At 37.7% G+C, this 17,294-nt stretch overlaps 1 protein-coding gene across 2 annotated transcripts in view; it reads left to right on the forward strand.

The window, feature by feature from the left end:
• Window positions 1–17,294, forward strand: part of COL28A1 (collagen type XXVIII alpha 1 chain) — a 186,333-nt gene that overhangs the window by 67,572 nt on the left and 101,467 nt on the right. For both annotated transcript variants that reach the window (XM_055272611.2, XM_055272612.1), the window contains exons 16-18: window positions 9,810–9,878; window positions 12,620–12,688; window positions 13,723–13,791. In XM_055272611.2, coding sequence (XP_055128586.1) covers window positions 9,810–9,878; window positions 12,620–12,688; window positions 13,723–13,791 — 207 coding nt within the window. The remainder of the gene's footprint in view (window positions 1–9,809; window positions 9,879–12,619; window positions 12,689–13,722; window positions 13,792–17,294) is intronic.

Raw genomic sequence — 17,294 nt, forward strand, 5'->3', positions numbered from 1 at the left:
TATGCTCCTTGTATGCCAATTTTGCTGAGAGCTTTAATCATAAAGCATTGCTGGATTTTGTCAAATGCTTTTTCTGCATCTATTGAGATCATCATGTGATTTTTGCTTGTTGTTTTGTTTTTTTGAGGCAGGGTCTCACTTTGTTGCCCAGGCTGGAGTGCAGTGGTGCCATCTTAGTTCACTGCAACCTCCACCTCCCAGGTTGAAGCAATTCTCCTGCTTCAGCCTTCTGAGTAGCTGGGATTGCAGGTGCCCACCACCACATCCAGCTAATTTTTATGTTTTTAGTAGAGACGGGGTTTCACCATGTTGGCCAGGCTGGTCTTGAACTTCTGACCTCAAGTGATCTGCCTGCCTTGACCTCCCAAAGTGCTGGGATTACAGGTTTGAGCCACCATGCCCAGCCTGTTTTATTCTGTTTATGTGGCGTATCACATTTATTGACTTGTGTATGTTAAACCCATCCCTGCATCCCTGTTATGAAACCCATTTGATCATAGTGGATTATCTTTTCAATATGTTGTTGGATTCAGTTAGCTAGTATTTTGTTAAGGATTTTAGCATATATGTTCATCAGGGATATTGGTCTGTAGTTTTCTCTTTTGGTTATGTCCTTTCCTGGTTTTGGTATTAGGGTGATACTGGCTTCATAGAATGATTCAGGGAGGATTCCCTTTTTCTCTATCTTGTGGAATAGTGTCAATAGGATTGATAATTCTTTGAATGTCTGGTAGAATTTTGCTGTGAATCCGTCTAGTCCTGGACATTTTTTGTTGGTGATTTTTAAATTACCATTTCAGTCTCACTGCTTGTTATTGGTCTGTTAAGAGTATCTAATTCTTCCTGATTTAAGCTAGAAAGTTGTATCTTTTCAGTAATTTATTCATCTCCTCTAGGTTTTCTAGTTTATGCGCATAAAGGTGTTCATAGTAGCCTTGAATGATCTTTTGGATTTCTGTTTGGATTTCTTTTGGATTTTTGGTGCCAGTTGTAAATCTCCTGTTTCGTTTCTAATTGAACTTATTTGGATTTTCTCCCTTCTTTTCTTGGTTAATCTTGCTAATGGTCTATCAATTTATCTTTTCAAAGAACCGTTTTTGTTTCATTTATCTTTTGAACTTTTTAATTTTCAATTCCATTCAGTTCTGCTCTGATCTTGGTTATTTCCTTTCTGCTGAGTTTGGGTTTGGTTTGTTCTTGTTTCTCTAGTTCCTTGAGGTGTGACCTTAGATTGTTTGTTTATGCTCTTTCAGACTTTTTGATATAGGTGTTTAGGGCTATGAACTTTCCTCTTAGCACCGCCTTTGCAGTATCCCCGAGGTTTTCATAGGTTGTGTCACTATTGTCATTCAGTTTGAAGAATTTTTAAATTTCCATCTTGATTTCATTTTTGACCCAGTGATCTTTCAGGAGCAGGTTATTTAATTTCCATGTATTTGCATGGCTTTGAAGGTTCATTTTGGAGTTGATTTCCAGTTTTATTCCACTGTGGTCTGAAAGACTGCTTGGAATAATTTCAATTTTCTTCAACTTATTGAGGCTTATTTTGTTGCATGTGATATGTTTTATCTTGGAGAAAGTACCATGCACTGTTGAATAGAATGTATATTTTGTGGTTGTTGGGTAGAATGTTCTGTAAGTATCTGTTAAGTCCATTTGTTCCAGGGTGTAGTTTAAATCCATTATTTCTTTGTTGACGTTCTGTCTTGATGACCTGTCTAGTGCTGTCAGTGGAGTATTGAAGTGCCCCACTATTATTGTGTTGCTATCTGTCTCATTTCTTAGGTATATTAGTAATTGTTTTATAAATTAGGGAGCTCCAGTGTTGGGTGCATGTATATTTAGGACTGTAATGTTTTCCTGTTGGACAAGGCCTTTTATCATTACATAATGACCTTCTTTGTCTTTTTTAACTGTTGTTGCTTTAAAGTTTGTTTTGTCTGATATAAGAATGGCTACCCCTGGTTGCTTTTGGTGTCCGTTTGCATGAAATGTCATTTTCCATCAGCTTACCTTAAGTTTAAGTGAGTCCCTGTGTGTTAGGTGAGTCTCTTGAAGGCAGCAGGTTGGTTGGTGAATTCTTATCCATTCTGCAATTCTATATATTTTAAGTGAAACATTTAGGCCATTTACATTCAATGTTAGTATTGAGATGTGAGGTACCATTCATTGTGCTATTTGTTGCCTATATACCATTTTTTATTATATTTTTGTTTTATAGGTCCTGTGAAATTTATGATTTAAAGAGCTGCTGTTTTGATGTGTTTCCAGGATTTGTTTCAAGATTTAGAGCTCCTTTTGGCAGTTCTTGTAGTGCTGGGTTGGTAGTGGCAAATTCTCTCAGCATTTGTTTGTCTGAAAAAGACTGTATCTTTTCTTCATTTATGAAGCTTAGTTTCAGTGGAAACAAAATTCTTAGCTGATAATTGTTTTGTTTGAGGAGGCTGATGATAGGACCCCAATCCCTCCTAGCTTGTAGAGTTTCTGCTAAGAAATCTGCTGTTAATCTGATAGGTTTTCCTTTATAGGTTACCTATATAGGAAAGATTTCAACAGTTCATTATTATTACCTCTGCTGTAGGGTTTTTGTAGATACTCTTTATAAAACTTAAAAGTTCCATTTAGTGCTTGATATGTTATTAAAGAATTACAATTAAACATTAGTGAGGTGTTTTTGCCTCACAGCTGTTAAGATTCTTTCCTTCATCTCAACTTTAGGTAACCTGATGACAATGTGCCTAGGTGATGATCTTTTTTGTAATGAATCTCCCAGGTGTTCTTTGAGCTTCTTGTATTTTGATGTCTAGTTCTCTAGCAAGGGTGGGGAAGTTTTCCTCGATTATTCCTCCAAATATATTTTTCAAACTTCTGGATTTCTCTTCTTCCTCAGGAACACCAATTATTCTTAGCTTTGGCCATTTAACATAATCCCAGATTTCTTGGAGGCTTTGTTCATATTTTCTTATTCTTCTTTGTTTGTCTTTGTCAGATTGGGTTAATTCAAAAACCTTGTCCTTGAGCTCTGAAGGTCTTTCTTTTGCTTGTTAAATTGTATTACTGAGAGTTTCCAGAGCATTTTGCGTTTTTTGTTTTTTTTTTGAGATGGAGTTTTGCTCTTGTTGCCCAGGCTGGAGTGCAATGGTGTGATCTCAGCTCTCACCACCACCTCCGCCTCCCGGATTCAAGTGATTATCCTGCCTCAGCATCTCCAGTAGCTGGGATTATAGGCATGCGCCACCACACCCGGCTAATTTTTGTATTTTTAGTAGAGATGGGGTTTCTCCATGTTGGTCAGGCTGGTCTCGAACTCCTGACCTCCGGTGATCCATCTGCCTCAGCCTCCCAAAGTGTTGGGATTACAGGTATGAGCCGCCGTGCCCAGCCTGCATTTCTATAAGTGCTTCCATGTTTCCTGAAGTTTTGATTGTTTTTATTTATGCTATCTATTTCATTGAATATTTCTCCCTTCACTTCTTGTATTATTTTTTAAATTTCCTTACATTGGGCCTCACCTTTCTCTGGTGCCTTCCTGATTAGCTTAATAACTCACCTTCTGAATTCTTTTTCAGGTAGATCAGGGATGTCTTCTTGTTTGGATCTATTGCTGGTGAGCTAGTGTGATTTTTTGGGGGTGTTAAACAACCTTGTTTCGTCATATTACCAGAGTTGGTTTTCTGGTTCCTTCTCATTTGGGTAGGCTCTGTCAGAGGGAAGTTTCAGGGCTCAAGGCTGTCGTTAAATTCCTTTTGTCCCATGGGGTGTTTCCTTGATTTAGTAGTCTCATCCTTTTTCTAGGGATGTGGCTTCCTGAGAGCTAAGCTGTAGTGATTGTTATCTCTCTTCTGGATCTAGCCACCCAGCAAGTCTACCAGGCTCCAGGCTGGTACTGGGGGCTGTTTGCACAGAGTCCTATGATGTGAACCGTCTGTGGGTCCCTCAGCCATGGATACCAGCGCCTGCTCCAGTAGGTGAAATGGACTCTGTGAGGGTCCTTAGCTTTGGTTGGTTAGTGCAGTATTTTTGTGCTGGTTGGCCTCCTCCTGGGAAGTGGTGCTTTCAAGAGAGCATCAGCTGTGGTAGTATGGGAAGGAACAGGTGGTGGACGGGGCCCTAGAACTCCCACGAGTATATGCCCTTTGTCTTCAGTTACCAGGGTGGATAGGGAAGGACCATTAGGTGGGAGCAAGGCTAGGTGTGTCTGAGCTCAGACTCTACTTGGGTGGGTCTTGCTGTGGCTGCTGTGGAGGATAAGGGTGAGGTTCCCAGGTCAATGGAGTTGTGTACCTAGGAGGATAATGGCTGCCTCCGCTGTGCCATACAGGTTGTCAGGGAAGTGGGGGAAAGCCGGCAGTCACAGTCCTAACCTAGCTCCAATGCAAACCGAAGGGCCAGTCTCACTCCCACCTTGCCCTCCCAACAACACTGAGTCTGTTTCCAGGCAGTGGGTGAGTAGGGCTGAGAAGTTGCCCCAGGCTTCACACCTCCCAGCTAGGAAAGTCAGTAGAGCTTTCCTTCTTCCCCCGCCTGTGGAGTCTGCACACTGGATTCATGCCCTTTCCTGAGTTCTGGCCAGGAGACTTCTCAATCTGTTGAAATTATTACAAAGTTCAGTTGGAGGTTTCCTTCCCCCTGTGGGCTTTTCCCAGTGCCTCTGGCAGCCATCCTCAAGGACCCCAGTGATGTGAGGCAGAGATGGCTTGCTAGGGGACCCACTGAGCCCACAGGGATTTTCCCGCTGCTTTCTCTACCCCTGTATTTCGCTCAGCTCTCTATATTGACTCAGCTTCCATAATCTAGACCTTCAGGTTCCCCAGTGGGGGTATGTGTTCAGGGGCGGACAATCTCTCTTTCCCATTTCTATAGTTTGGGCACTCACAATATTTGATATGTCTCCCGGTCCTGCAAGAGCAATCCATTCCCTTCAGCAAGTCCGTGGGTTTTCTTGGCTTTCCTAATGTATTCTTGCAGTTGTTCTGGAGCAAAGGTTCACAATGCGAGCCTCCATATGCTGTTCTTTCCATCCGAGTGGGAGCTGCGATCTAGTCCTGCCTCCTGTCCACCATGATCTCCAAATCTAGTATATGCAAGATGTGTTATTATGTAGGACGACTTATGATCTGAGAAATTTGATTATTTCTATTTATTGTAATGTCTCACTTATTTGGGTTCTGACATCCAGTGACTTCTACCATCAGCAAAGCAGCTTTGAATCCAGACATTATCAAAAGACATTTCTTCTTAGTAAAGAAAATAGTTGTTAAAAACATTGACTTGGCCGGGCGCAGTGGCTCACACCTGTAATCCCAGCACTTTGGGAGGCTGAGGCGGGTGGATCACGAGGTCAGGAGATCGAGACCATCCTGGCTAACACGGTGAAACCTCATCTCTACTAAAAATACAAAAATTAGCTGGGCGTGGTGGCAGGCATCTGTAGTCTCAGCTACTCGGGAGGCTGAGACAGGAGAATGGTGGGTGAACCTAGGAGGCGGAGCTTGCAGTGAGCCGAGATTGCACCACTGCACTCCAGCCTGGGCGACAGAGCAAGACTCCATCTCTAAAAAAAAAACAACAAAAAACATTGACTTGACCTTCTTATAGAAGTGTATATTCATCCCTAGGCTCCCACTCAAAAATATTATCTTAAAATCAGGTTAAAATAAGAAAACTCATTTAAGAAAACTAGTGTTGATGCCCTCCAGCAAGGACCAACAGGAATCCATCAAGAGTTTTAACAAGGCTTGTTGACTCTGAAGGGAGGAAGGCCACATACAATGAAGCTACAGTGACTCAGGAAGAGGATGAAAGATATTTCATAGGATTTGCGCTTTTGTTAGGTGATTTTGGGAAGCATTTAAGAAATCAGGGATGGGCTCTGGATTTAATGTAATCAATAATTGGAGATAAGTTTAGGATTGAGTATTTAATGAATCTCATTAAGTTGGGACAAATGGAGTTAAGCTGAGTCATAACTGTTAGAAGTAGCAGTCACTCATTTTAGCCAGTATTGGAGGTTTTTTGATAATTTGAGGGTTTTATACAGTGTTTGCTGTTTTTGTCTGTGCTCAGATATAATTATGGAGTAGTCTGGCTTTCATTTTGGTCCATCATAGTCATGGGGTGGCCTTGTTTGATCTTGATGATTTGTCAAATTGTTCATGTTTTACACCACGGCCTACTTGCCAGGGTCAGGGTCAGGTCAGCTCCTCGTTGTTAGGGATTGCTTTTCTCTTTCTCACTGGCTATTTGTTTTCTTTAAAACAGCTTCAGATTATACCAGATTAGAAATGGGAATGGAGCTGGTGATAGAAGCTACTAGAGGCTGATACAGCCATAAAGAGCATTGGAAGTGAAGCTGCCAGAGGGGGAAGGATAGAAGAAATGTGTAAAAAAGCAGAGAACTCATATCAATTTGGAGTCATTTATATATCAGCCTTTAAGCATATCATTATACTGTATATTATATTAGAATAACAATGGATATTCATGATTATCTCAAGTGTTGGGTTTCAATCATGAATGACTTATTTTTATTTGCTGGTAGTTATCTCTTCTAGCTGTTTGTATTTAAATAGCAGAAATAAATAGTGAGTGATATGAATTTTAGATGCAATACAATTCTTTGTTCAAGTCTCTTAGCTCTGGTTGTACAGCAGCTCCAAAATACTCCAAAAAATACATAAGATGCTCTTTCTTCCTTTGGAGCAGCAAGAACTGAATACAACAGAACCATTGTTTTATGAGTTCAGTAAATTAACTTTTTCAGGTGGCGTTGTGACATGGTGCATGTATTTTTACATCTGGAGCTCATGCAAAGAAATCACTTTGAAATATCAGGATATTATTACATAGCAAAGCTTTTATCTGCTGTTCCCTCAATACCATCTTCTTTTTCCTTTCTTCCTTTCCTATTCTTTTACATATAACACTAGATTCAGAGGGCTTGATGTCTGTGATTCAAGTGATAATATAAACACGCCTCTGCTAAGGCCTCTCAAATGTATGTAAATGGTACAAAACAAAGTTGTACCTATGGCACAGGTATTTAAATGTCAATAACACTGCACAAAAAGGGACCTTCTTTTATGTGTTTAACAAATATTTGCAAACTAGTGGCTATGAGTTGGGTTTTGGAGTCAGAGTGGACTTGACTGTCACCTCTGCCGTCTAACAGTTGTGTGACCTGGGGTGAGTTACTTACACTCATCTGAAAAATGGGGATGGCCACTTTACAGGGGTTGTTGTGAGGATAAATGAAAGGATGTAAAGCATTTAGCACAATATCTGATGCATAAGAAATCAAGTTCTGAATCAAAATAACCCAGCTCTGAGCCAGAACTGGATTCCATTATGTTTTTCTTCCATAATATTTATGTAGATCAAAGGTTGATAGAGCACTAAGGAGTGTATTCCAGGGCATCTCCTAGTGCAGGTTCTATATATTTAATATTATATAAAGTTTGATCTAATGATACATTTTTCTTTTTTTTTTTTTTTTTTTTTTTTTTGAGACAGAGTTTTGCTCTTGTTGTCCAGGCTGGAGTGCAATGGCGCCATCTCAGCTCACTGCAACATTCACCTCCCCGGTTCAAGTGATTCTTCTGCCTCAGCCCCCTGAGTAGCTGGGATTACAGGCATGTGCCACCATGCCCGGCTAATTTTGTATTTTTAGTAGAGATGGGGTTTCTCCATGTTGGTCAGGTTGGTCTCGAACTCCCGATCTCAGGTGATCCGCCCACCTCTGCCTCCCAAAGTGCTGGGATTATAGGCATGAGCCACGGTGCCCAGCAAATGATACATTTTTCTTCATAAAAACATATTTATTTAGCTCAAACATTGGCCAACTGTGGAGCTGGCTGCCTGTTTTTACAAATAAAATGTTATCAGACCACAAGTATACTTGTTCACTATATATTATCTATGGCTACTTTTGTACTACCAAAGCAGCATTGATCAATTACGAGAGACATTATTACGACCCTCAAGCCCAAAGTATCTACTATCCAACTGTTTAAAAGTTTTGCAGCCCTAATGTAGTCTAAATACAACTGCCATTAAAATGAGCATCTTAACCATGTTACTCAATCCAGCGGTCAATTCTCTGTCATCAACTAATTTGCCCTGTTGGTAGCATTTGATAGATGGATCCCTCACCTTCTTGAAACACACTCTTCACTTGGTCTCTCTGGCTGCTTCCTTCTCGGTCTCCACTGCTCTGACTTCTTCATCTCTCTGACCTCTAATGATTGGAGTGCTTAAAGGGCTCAGTCCTGGGACCATCTCTTTTTTCTATTACTTGGCAAATTCACTCAATTATGGCCTTTAATATCATTTATATACTGAGGGCTCCCAAATTTGTGTTCTCATCCCAGGCCTCTCCCACCTACTTGATATCTCCATTTGGATGTTCATTTTAGGGATCTCAAAGTAAACGTGTCCAAAACTGAACTCCTGATATCACCCTCCACCTCAAACCTTGCTTTTCTCTCAGGCTTCTTCTTCTCGGTCAATGACAACTCTATTCTGCCAAGAGTCCTCTCAGTCCTCAGCAAATCCCATCACTCTATCTTCAACATTATCCAGGTTCTGAGCACTCCCCACCACCTCCACTCTCAACATTGTGGTTTGTGCCCCATCATCTCTCATGTAGACCCCCTTCAGTCTCTTCTCCATACAGCTTCCAGATGGGGCCCTAAAAACCAAGTCAGATCTCTAACTTCCCTTCTCAAAACCCTCCAGTGGCTTCCTAACTTACTCAGAGAATAGCCAAGTCCTTACAGTGGCCTCAAAGGCCCCGCTGATCCTTCTACCTGACTCCACTGCCATAATTCTCTGACTTCATTGTCTACCACTCTCCCTCATGGAGATGGTTCCACCCGCACTGTCTCCTTGCTGTTTCTGGAACATATCAGGCATCGTCTTTGCTTTGGCTGTTTCTCTGCCTGGAATGCTTTTCTTTTAGGTTTCTATCTGGCTCATTCCCTCTCGTCAGTGATGTCATCTCTGGACATCTTAACCAAAATCATTGCTGCCTTCTCTCTTCCCTGATTAATTTTTCTCCTTCACATTTATTATTCAACATACTAGTTATTTTATCTACCTGTCTTGTTTACCATCTTGTTTCCCCTACTAAAATCTAAGCTCGATGGAGGACAGAGATTTTGAGCTGTTTTGGTCACTTGTTTTCCTAGCGTTTGGAACACTTTCTGGCTTATAATGGGCACTCAACAAACATCTGTATAAAGACACAGAAAGAATGAATTATGTTCTTTTTGCTGGTAACTTTAATTTTGTTTTCTCAATTTCATGGAAGAAGAAAATAGGGCTCTTTAATTTTGCTGCATTCACTTGAGATCATTTCTTCATTTCAAAATGCATTTTAAATAAGATTTGGAGGGAAAGGGTATTTAGAAAATTTAAAAATATTTTTCTTCAATTTATCTCTCATTCTATTTTTATTATATCCTATGAATTTTCTATTTTTAAATATTTCTGTTACAATCTTAGCAGGAAATGTTTGTGTCCTAACAACTGTTCAGGAATTTTTGTTTGTGAGAAAAATGATTGATAAATATAAGCCTATACAAATGCTCACCAACTTAGACTGAATAGCAAAAATGTCATTTACTATTTTGGAGAATTTGAATTATAAACTGTTTAAAAGGAATAAAATAAAGTTTTATAATTTTCCATGTTGAACTTTTTTTATAGTATAAAGATAGATTTTAACATAGCCCAATTCCAGGTTAGCAAAGTATGAAATAATAAGATTTTATTTTATTGTTATATTTCCTGGCTTATTTTCTGTGCAGGGGGATATGGGACCTGTGGGACCCCAAGGACCAATGGGTATCCCTGGAATCGGGAGTCAAGGGGAACAGGTAATTAATGCATTCTTCCTTTCCCTTCAGTGCAGAACATTCCAGCCCAATCCTGGTCTTCATTGAAGGCCAGTCCTGCAAACATCTATGAGTATATTTGACAGTTAATTGCAATGGAATATAAGTCCAGAAGTGAATATAGGGAATCTTTCATGAGAAGATTTTATTTTTTAGAACTTCCAAAGGCTTAAAAAATAAGTAGTGTGTTTCTTGATGCTGTGACTTTTAACATTAAAACCTAATTAACAAGGTAAATGTTTTGGTGCAATATTTTTAGTTCCCCTTGGGAACAATAGTTTACTTACCTGCTGGTTTGTGTATTTTTTTCTCCTTGAAGCTTTGTGAAAATTAAATCCTACCCTCTCCCAATGGAGTAGAGTAGTATCCTCTTACCAACCACTCTAACTAGCCACATACCAATTTTTTTAAAAAGTATTATAGTTAAAACTTGGACCAGGATCAGAGATAACCACTTAGTTTAAGGGGCAAACTTCTGGAATAGAAGCAAACCACAGATATAATATATAAATAATATATAAACCTCTTGGTGAGAAGAAAAGAAAGATCTGTAAGAATGTCTACATTCGTGACTAGAACCATTTCCAAAATCTTCTGATAACTTTTGGAAAATCTGGGTATTGTGATAAATCTAAATAATGTGAAGATAGTATAACAGTACTCTCTACTGTTGTTTACCATGTAGTTTTTTGTTTACCGTATACTTTGTTGTTTGCCGTATACTTACACAGTCTTATTAATCAAAGCGACCCACAAATCCAGTTTTATGTTAAATATCTCCTGGTTAGAAAGTGGCAGGTCAGGTTTGATTAAGATTTATGAGTAAGGTTTGAATTATTCTATTGCTTAAAGAACGAATAGTGCTTCCTGTATCTAGGGTAGTGGGAGAAGGGAAGAATTTAAAAAATGAGATAATTCCAAATGTCATTGTTGAGATTCACTTTGGGTTTATTTCTAATTGTCTGCTAATTTATTATTATTATTACTTTTCTTGTTAGTCCAAACAACAGCAAAGTTGGATATGACTCCTTTTTCCATTCCCTTGCCTTTGGCAGAGGTCCTAGTCTAACACATTAGGAATCTTAAGATACAGAAGAAGCCAAGATAAATGTATAAATAAATATTTAGATAATGAAGAGCTGGACATTTGGGCTACTCAAATATCATGATTTGATGATACCAGCCGACATTCTCAAGCCTTGTAGTTTATTTGTTGGTTTTAGCAGGGGCTTACTGATCCCAAAAGTGGCCGGACAATGCTGTCAGATCTTGGGTCTTGCGATGCTCCTGGTGCTGAGTGACCACTATGGGGCTAAATATGAGGTTCGAAGACAAGTCTGTTCAGATGGCCTGTGACTTCTGGACCTCCTACCTACAGCTTCCTGTCGCCTTTAATGCTGTTCCTTGGTGGAGGTTGTTGTTATTCAGCTTGGGAAAAAAAAACAAAACAAAACTCTTGGACTTCTTTCCTTTTCTTACCCCCTTTTCTTCTTTTTGAAAAGAAAAAATTTCGAGGTAGATGTGTCCTTACAGAGCTGATCTCTATTGGAAATGAGATCTCTATTTGTAAAATGATCTGAGCAAGAAAAGAATTTATTTACCTTTTAAAACAAATGATATAAATTCTACTTAAATTTAACCTCTGTCTATGCAATTATTCAATGTTCTTTAATTTGATGTGTTTATCCATTGAATTCTTGTTATATTAGATCTTCCTATTTCTCTTATAAAAATGAATGTTTTCCCTCATGTGTTTATGGGGGAACTTCTGTTTCCAGCAACCTGTTTACAGTATCTCTTAAATGGCCCACAGATTTTTGTTAAATATTTGGAGGCTTGATCAACTCAGATCTTTTACAAAATAGAATGAAATATAAACAACCACATATACAAATGTATGCATATGTGCATATCCCTTTTTATACCCGTGTTTAAAAACTTCCTTTATATTGTGAAGGAGGGAGTCAAGTGTTTGAACCTTCTTCAGTTTGGTATCTACTGACTATTGCTTCTTAGAGCCTAGGTCAAACCTTCAATTTACCTCCTGATACATATATATTGGGACAACATGATACAGTTTGGTCAGTAGATACAGTTTGGTATCTACTGACTATTGCTTCTTAGAGCCTAGGTCAAACCTTCAATTTACCATCCTGTTACATATATATTGGGATATATTTTTGCCTGCATGTGACAGAGATATTAAATGGGTTAACTAGATGTAATTTTATTTTCCTTACTTAAAACTCCAAGCTGATATAGTGCCTCTATTAATCAGTCTTGATAGTCTGCCATACTGAGGGTGCTTTCCTCATCTGCATGATCCTGGATGGCCACCCTCTCTTAATTCCAGCTACTGAAGAAGAGGAAAAGGGAAGGAGAAGGCATACCTCTTCTTTTGGCATGAACCAGGAATTACACACATCACTTTATTCACAACCCATTGGCTAGAATCTAGCCCACATGGCCATGCCTGGCTGCAACAGGGACTGAGAAATGTGGTCTTTATTCTAGGCAGACATATGGGCCAGCTAAAATTTCTCTTAATATGGAAATATGGAAGAATGCAAATTGTGGTTTAACTAGCAGCCCCTGGCACCCCACTCCACAAATGCTTATTGAGTATAAGTAACTTATTATGGGGTATGAAATAAAGTTTCACTTTAGAGGATTTGAAACTACTTAATTTCACTAACACTATTTTATAAAATTTTATTTTAAAGGGAATCCAAGGTCCTGTTGGTCCACCTGGTCCACAAGGGCCCCCAGGACAAGGCTTACCTGGTTCCAAGGTAACTTTGTAAATGAGAGCGGAGTTTAATATATCTGTAGTATAATTGCCAGTGCAAGGGAAGACAGCAGATAGAATTAACTTAAAAATCAGAGATCTCTACTTAATGCAAAATGTTACTGATATTCCTGACAATTTAGAAAATGTAATATGTATTCTTTATGCTTTAAGAAAGTTTTATTTACACAATTTTCATTTGTTGTTTTCTTTGTTACTTTTACTTATGAGATCCTATTCTAGCAACTCAAGCAGTAATATTAATAGAGGCAACCAGTGGTTATGTGTCTCTCTAGGCTGGCTAATTTTCATTCTCACCACCACTCTGACAGTAGGTGCAACTACTAAAACCTTAGCTAAAGAGAAGGAGTCAGAAATGACCTAACAAATAAAAGCGTTTTATGTACTTGGGAATCAAACCATCTCATAGATTGGAACTATTATTTTTTCCTTGAGGAGGAGCATCACGCTTATTTAACTAGTTATCCTTAATATTGCTTCTAAGAATCATGAATCATTGTTAAATAAATAAAATATTTCTCTGAGACTACTCACCTTAGAACACACTCCTTAGAGCTGTCCGTGTGAGAAGCTGCTCAATGGACCACTCTGACTATTGAGAGTTTTGATTTGGGGCTTGTCCTTGAAAGCTTAAGTTGTGTTCTCTGCTTATGACATTGCTCTTGATCAGCAGTTACCTTGGCTTTTCCTGTGCCAATTTTAGGTGTTCTAGAATGCAACTGCCTATCTTTTCCAGATACCCTCCACAAGGGGCTCCTTAAGATCAATTTTGAATATGCTATATGGCCTATATTTTAAGTGAGACCATATATATACATCGAACATTATGTACATTTTTCATTTTTATATATTCCAAATCTGGTGCAAATCCATCCCCCTGAAGGGATTTCAGGCAATATATATGAATTGAGCACATGAAACTGTTTTACTTTGTTGATATAAGACAGGTTTTAGGAGATCAACAGCAGGAATATATTATTTTCACTTTGCTGCTGTATTAAACTCTTTTCTTACTAGGGAGAAGTAGGCCAAATGGGACCTACAGGCCCTCGAGGACCAGTGGGAATTGGAGTACAAGGTCCAAAGGTGAGTTGACTGCTGCTCAGAAGTGGTATGATACTTTATGTAATATTATATAAGGTTTCCTTTATATCCAATTGCAGTACAGACCCTGTGTGTGTTATCTAACTCTATATAACGGGCTCCTTTTACTTTTTAAATGCGGCTACTACCACTGCAAAAGCTATAATTACATGTATGGCTTGCTTTATATTCCTCTTGGACAGTGCTGCTCTAAAATATATACTCCACTGGGGTGGCACTTTGTTTATCTTGGTTTATTATAGAATCCCCAGCTTTCAGGACATGATAGATTCTCAATAAATACTGCTGAATAAATGAACGAATACTTAGTTTACCCTTCAGAGTTTCTATAACTCATCCTGAAGTTATATAGGATCTAGAGAGCCATGCTGAGCACTCAACTTCACCATTGTTCTGTTGTTATTGTCATATTCTTATGAGCATTTGAGTATTAGACGAATATATAAGATGTAGGTCTAAGAAGAATATACATGTTACATATATAAACATATGATTACAAACGATAAAGTATTAATATAGTAATAATAGCTGCCATTTTTACATGGTTTCCATGTGCTACACAGTATACTAAGTGCCAAGTTTGACATATATGTTTTTGTATATGTATGTATAAAAACATATTGTGTTTTATATGTATGTCAATTGCAGAGAGGCAATATACAGTATAGTAAGGCTCAGCCGTTAGACTACCCAAGTTCAAATCTCAGTTTCACCACTTATGACATGTGCAATCTTAAACTTACTTTAAAAAATGAAGTATTTCGGCCGGGTGTAGTGGCTCACACCTGTAATCCCAGCACTTTGGGAGGCCAAGGCGGGTGGATCACAAGGTCAAGAGATCGAGACCATCCTGGCCAACATGGTGAAACCCTGTGTCTACTAAAAATACAAAAATTAGCTGGGCGTATTGGTGCGTGCTTATAGTCCCAGCTACTCAGGAGGCTGAGGCAGGAGAATCGCTTGAACTCGGGAGGCGGAGGTTGCAGTGAGCTGAGATTGCACCACTGCACTCCAGCCTGGTGACAAAGTGAAACTCTGTCTTAAAACAAAAAAAAGAAGTATTTCAAATATAGTCACCATATAGAGAATAATACAAAGAGCACCTATGTATTCCACGGCCCAGCTTTATCAAATGTTAACGTTTTACCACACTGACTCTAGACTTTTTAAAAGAAACATTGTAGGTGTGGCTGAAGGTCCCTGCTGGCACTCCCCAGTCCCACTGCCCACCCTTCTCTCCTCACACATAATCATTATCATGAATTTGGTGTTTATCATTCTTTTGAAGTTTTTATAATTTCCCGCACATTTTTATCCATAAGCCATATATCACTTTTTTTGTGTCCTTAAACTTTACATGATATATCGTTCTGCAATATATTTATAGTCAGCCTTATGTTTTATTTGTGTTTTTGTATGCTTCTAATTCATTGATATTAATCACATTATAGTATTCCACTGTATGAAAATATCTCATTTTATATTTATTCATCTTCATGGTGGTGGATATTTAAATTGCTTGTCATTCTTTTGCTTTTGCCAACAATGCTGCCACAAACATTCTGTTTCCTTTTGTATACATTGGAGGACAAGTTTCTTGACTTGTAGAAGATAGACAGCTAGAGGTAGAATGGGAAGATCACAGGGCATGCGAGTCTTCAATTTTGATACTGCAAAAATCTTGTCCAAAATGCTTGTGCCAGTTTACCTTCCTGCTAGCAATAGGTGATGATGTTCCTTTCTCTAAATCTGTGCAAATATGAAGTGTGTACAAATATATCTTATTGTGTTATACAAACTGCAAATATCTTCTCCTAGGCTGTGACTTATTTTTTTCACTTAGAGTACTGCTTAGTATACAGAAGTTTTAAATTCCGATATATTTCTATCGCTTTATGATTTGTGATTTTTAAATATTATTTTAAAACATTTCTTGACCTGAAATTCATAAAGATATTCTTATGCATTTTTTTCTGAAAATTTTAGTGTTTTGTTTTCAAAATTTAGGTATTTAACCCACATGGAATTTATTTTTGTGTATGGGTCAATGTTGGGATCTATTTTTTATTACTATAAATAAGCAAGTACCCCAGAATCAGTTATTGAATAGTTCATCTTTACCACACTGATTTGTAGTACCACCTCTTTCATATATCAAGCTTCCATATTTTGAGTATCAGTGCCTGAGCTGTCTATTCTACTCCATTTGTCTATTTATATCTCTCAGTGCTATTACCTCCTTGTCTTGATTATAATAGGTTTATAATATGTTTTGTCATCTAAAAGGAAAAATACTCTCATCTTCTTTCTTGGTTATTATTGACTCTAAGATACATGTTTTAGGGTTGGCTTGTCGAATTTAACAGGATACACCATTTGGTTTGCACTAAATCTACAGATTAAATAGCAAGTCTTTCATACCACAGAGTAAAGCTGTAATTTTTCAAGAAAATATTTGTAATTTTCTCCATAAAGGTCTTGTACTTTTTTAGTTAAATTTATTTCCAGATACCTTGAAGAAATTTTTGTAATTGTGAATTTTTTTTCTATATCTTTTAACTAACTAGTATGGTCTATAGAAGTTTTTTTGTTTTGTTTTGTTTTGTTTTGTTTTTTGGCATATTGATTTTGTATCCAGCCACCCTGTGAAATCTGTTTGTGGATTCTCTTGCTTTTTCAGTCCCTATGTACAGAATCATATTGTCTGAAAATAAAGTTTTACCTATTATTTTTAGCTCTTCTTTTATTTTTTTTTATCATTTTGTACTGCTAGGATCACTTGTACAATGTTTAAAAGAAACGACTTCAAAAGAAGTGCTTCTAAAATTTCACTCTTAAGTGTGATGTTTGCTGAAAGTTTTTGATAGATACCCTTTATTAGGTTAAGGAAATTCCCTTCTTTTTTGGTTGTACCAAATGTTACTTATTAAATATAAATGATTACTGGATTTTATCAAATTATGCATCTACTAAGATAATTGTGTTGTTTTCCAATTTTAACTTGTTAATATGATACATTACATTTACAGAGTTTTCAGATGTCAAACCATCCTTGCATTCTTGAGATAAACTCAATTCATTATGTGTACTTTTTTATGATGATCATTCAACTGACTAATCTTTTATTCAGGATTTTTGCTTTTATTTTAATAACTATGTGTTATCTTATTGGCATATAATAAATGCACATGTTTAAAGTATACAATTTGATGTTTTGAGATATGTATATACCCTTGGAATCATCACTGCAATCAAGATGATAAATATTTCTGTAACCCTCAGAAGTTACCATCTATCCTTCTATCCCTCTGTAACTTCTTCTATGTTCACTAATATGCTTCCCACAGATCTGCTTTCCAATTATCCACTAACATTGATCTGTTTTTGTCATCATAGACTAGTGTGCATTTTCTAGATTTTTATGGAATTATATACTATATGATATTTTCTGGCTTCTTTTAATGCAGCAAAATCATTCCAAGATC

Source organism: Symphalangus syndactylus, chromosome 3 (genome assembly GCF_028878055.3).
Source record: "Symphalangus syndactylus isolate Jambi chromosome 3, NHGRI_mSymSyn1-v2.1_pri, whole genome shotgun sequence".
Taxonomy (NCBI): Eukaryota; Metazoa; Chordata; class Mammalia; order Primates; family Hylobatidae; genus Symphalangus; species Symphalangus syndactylus.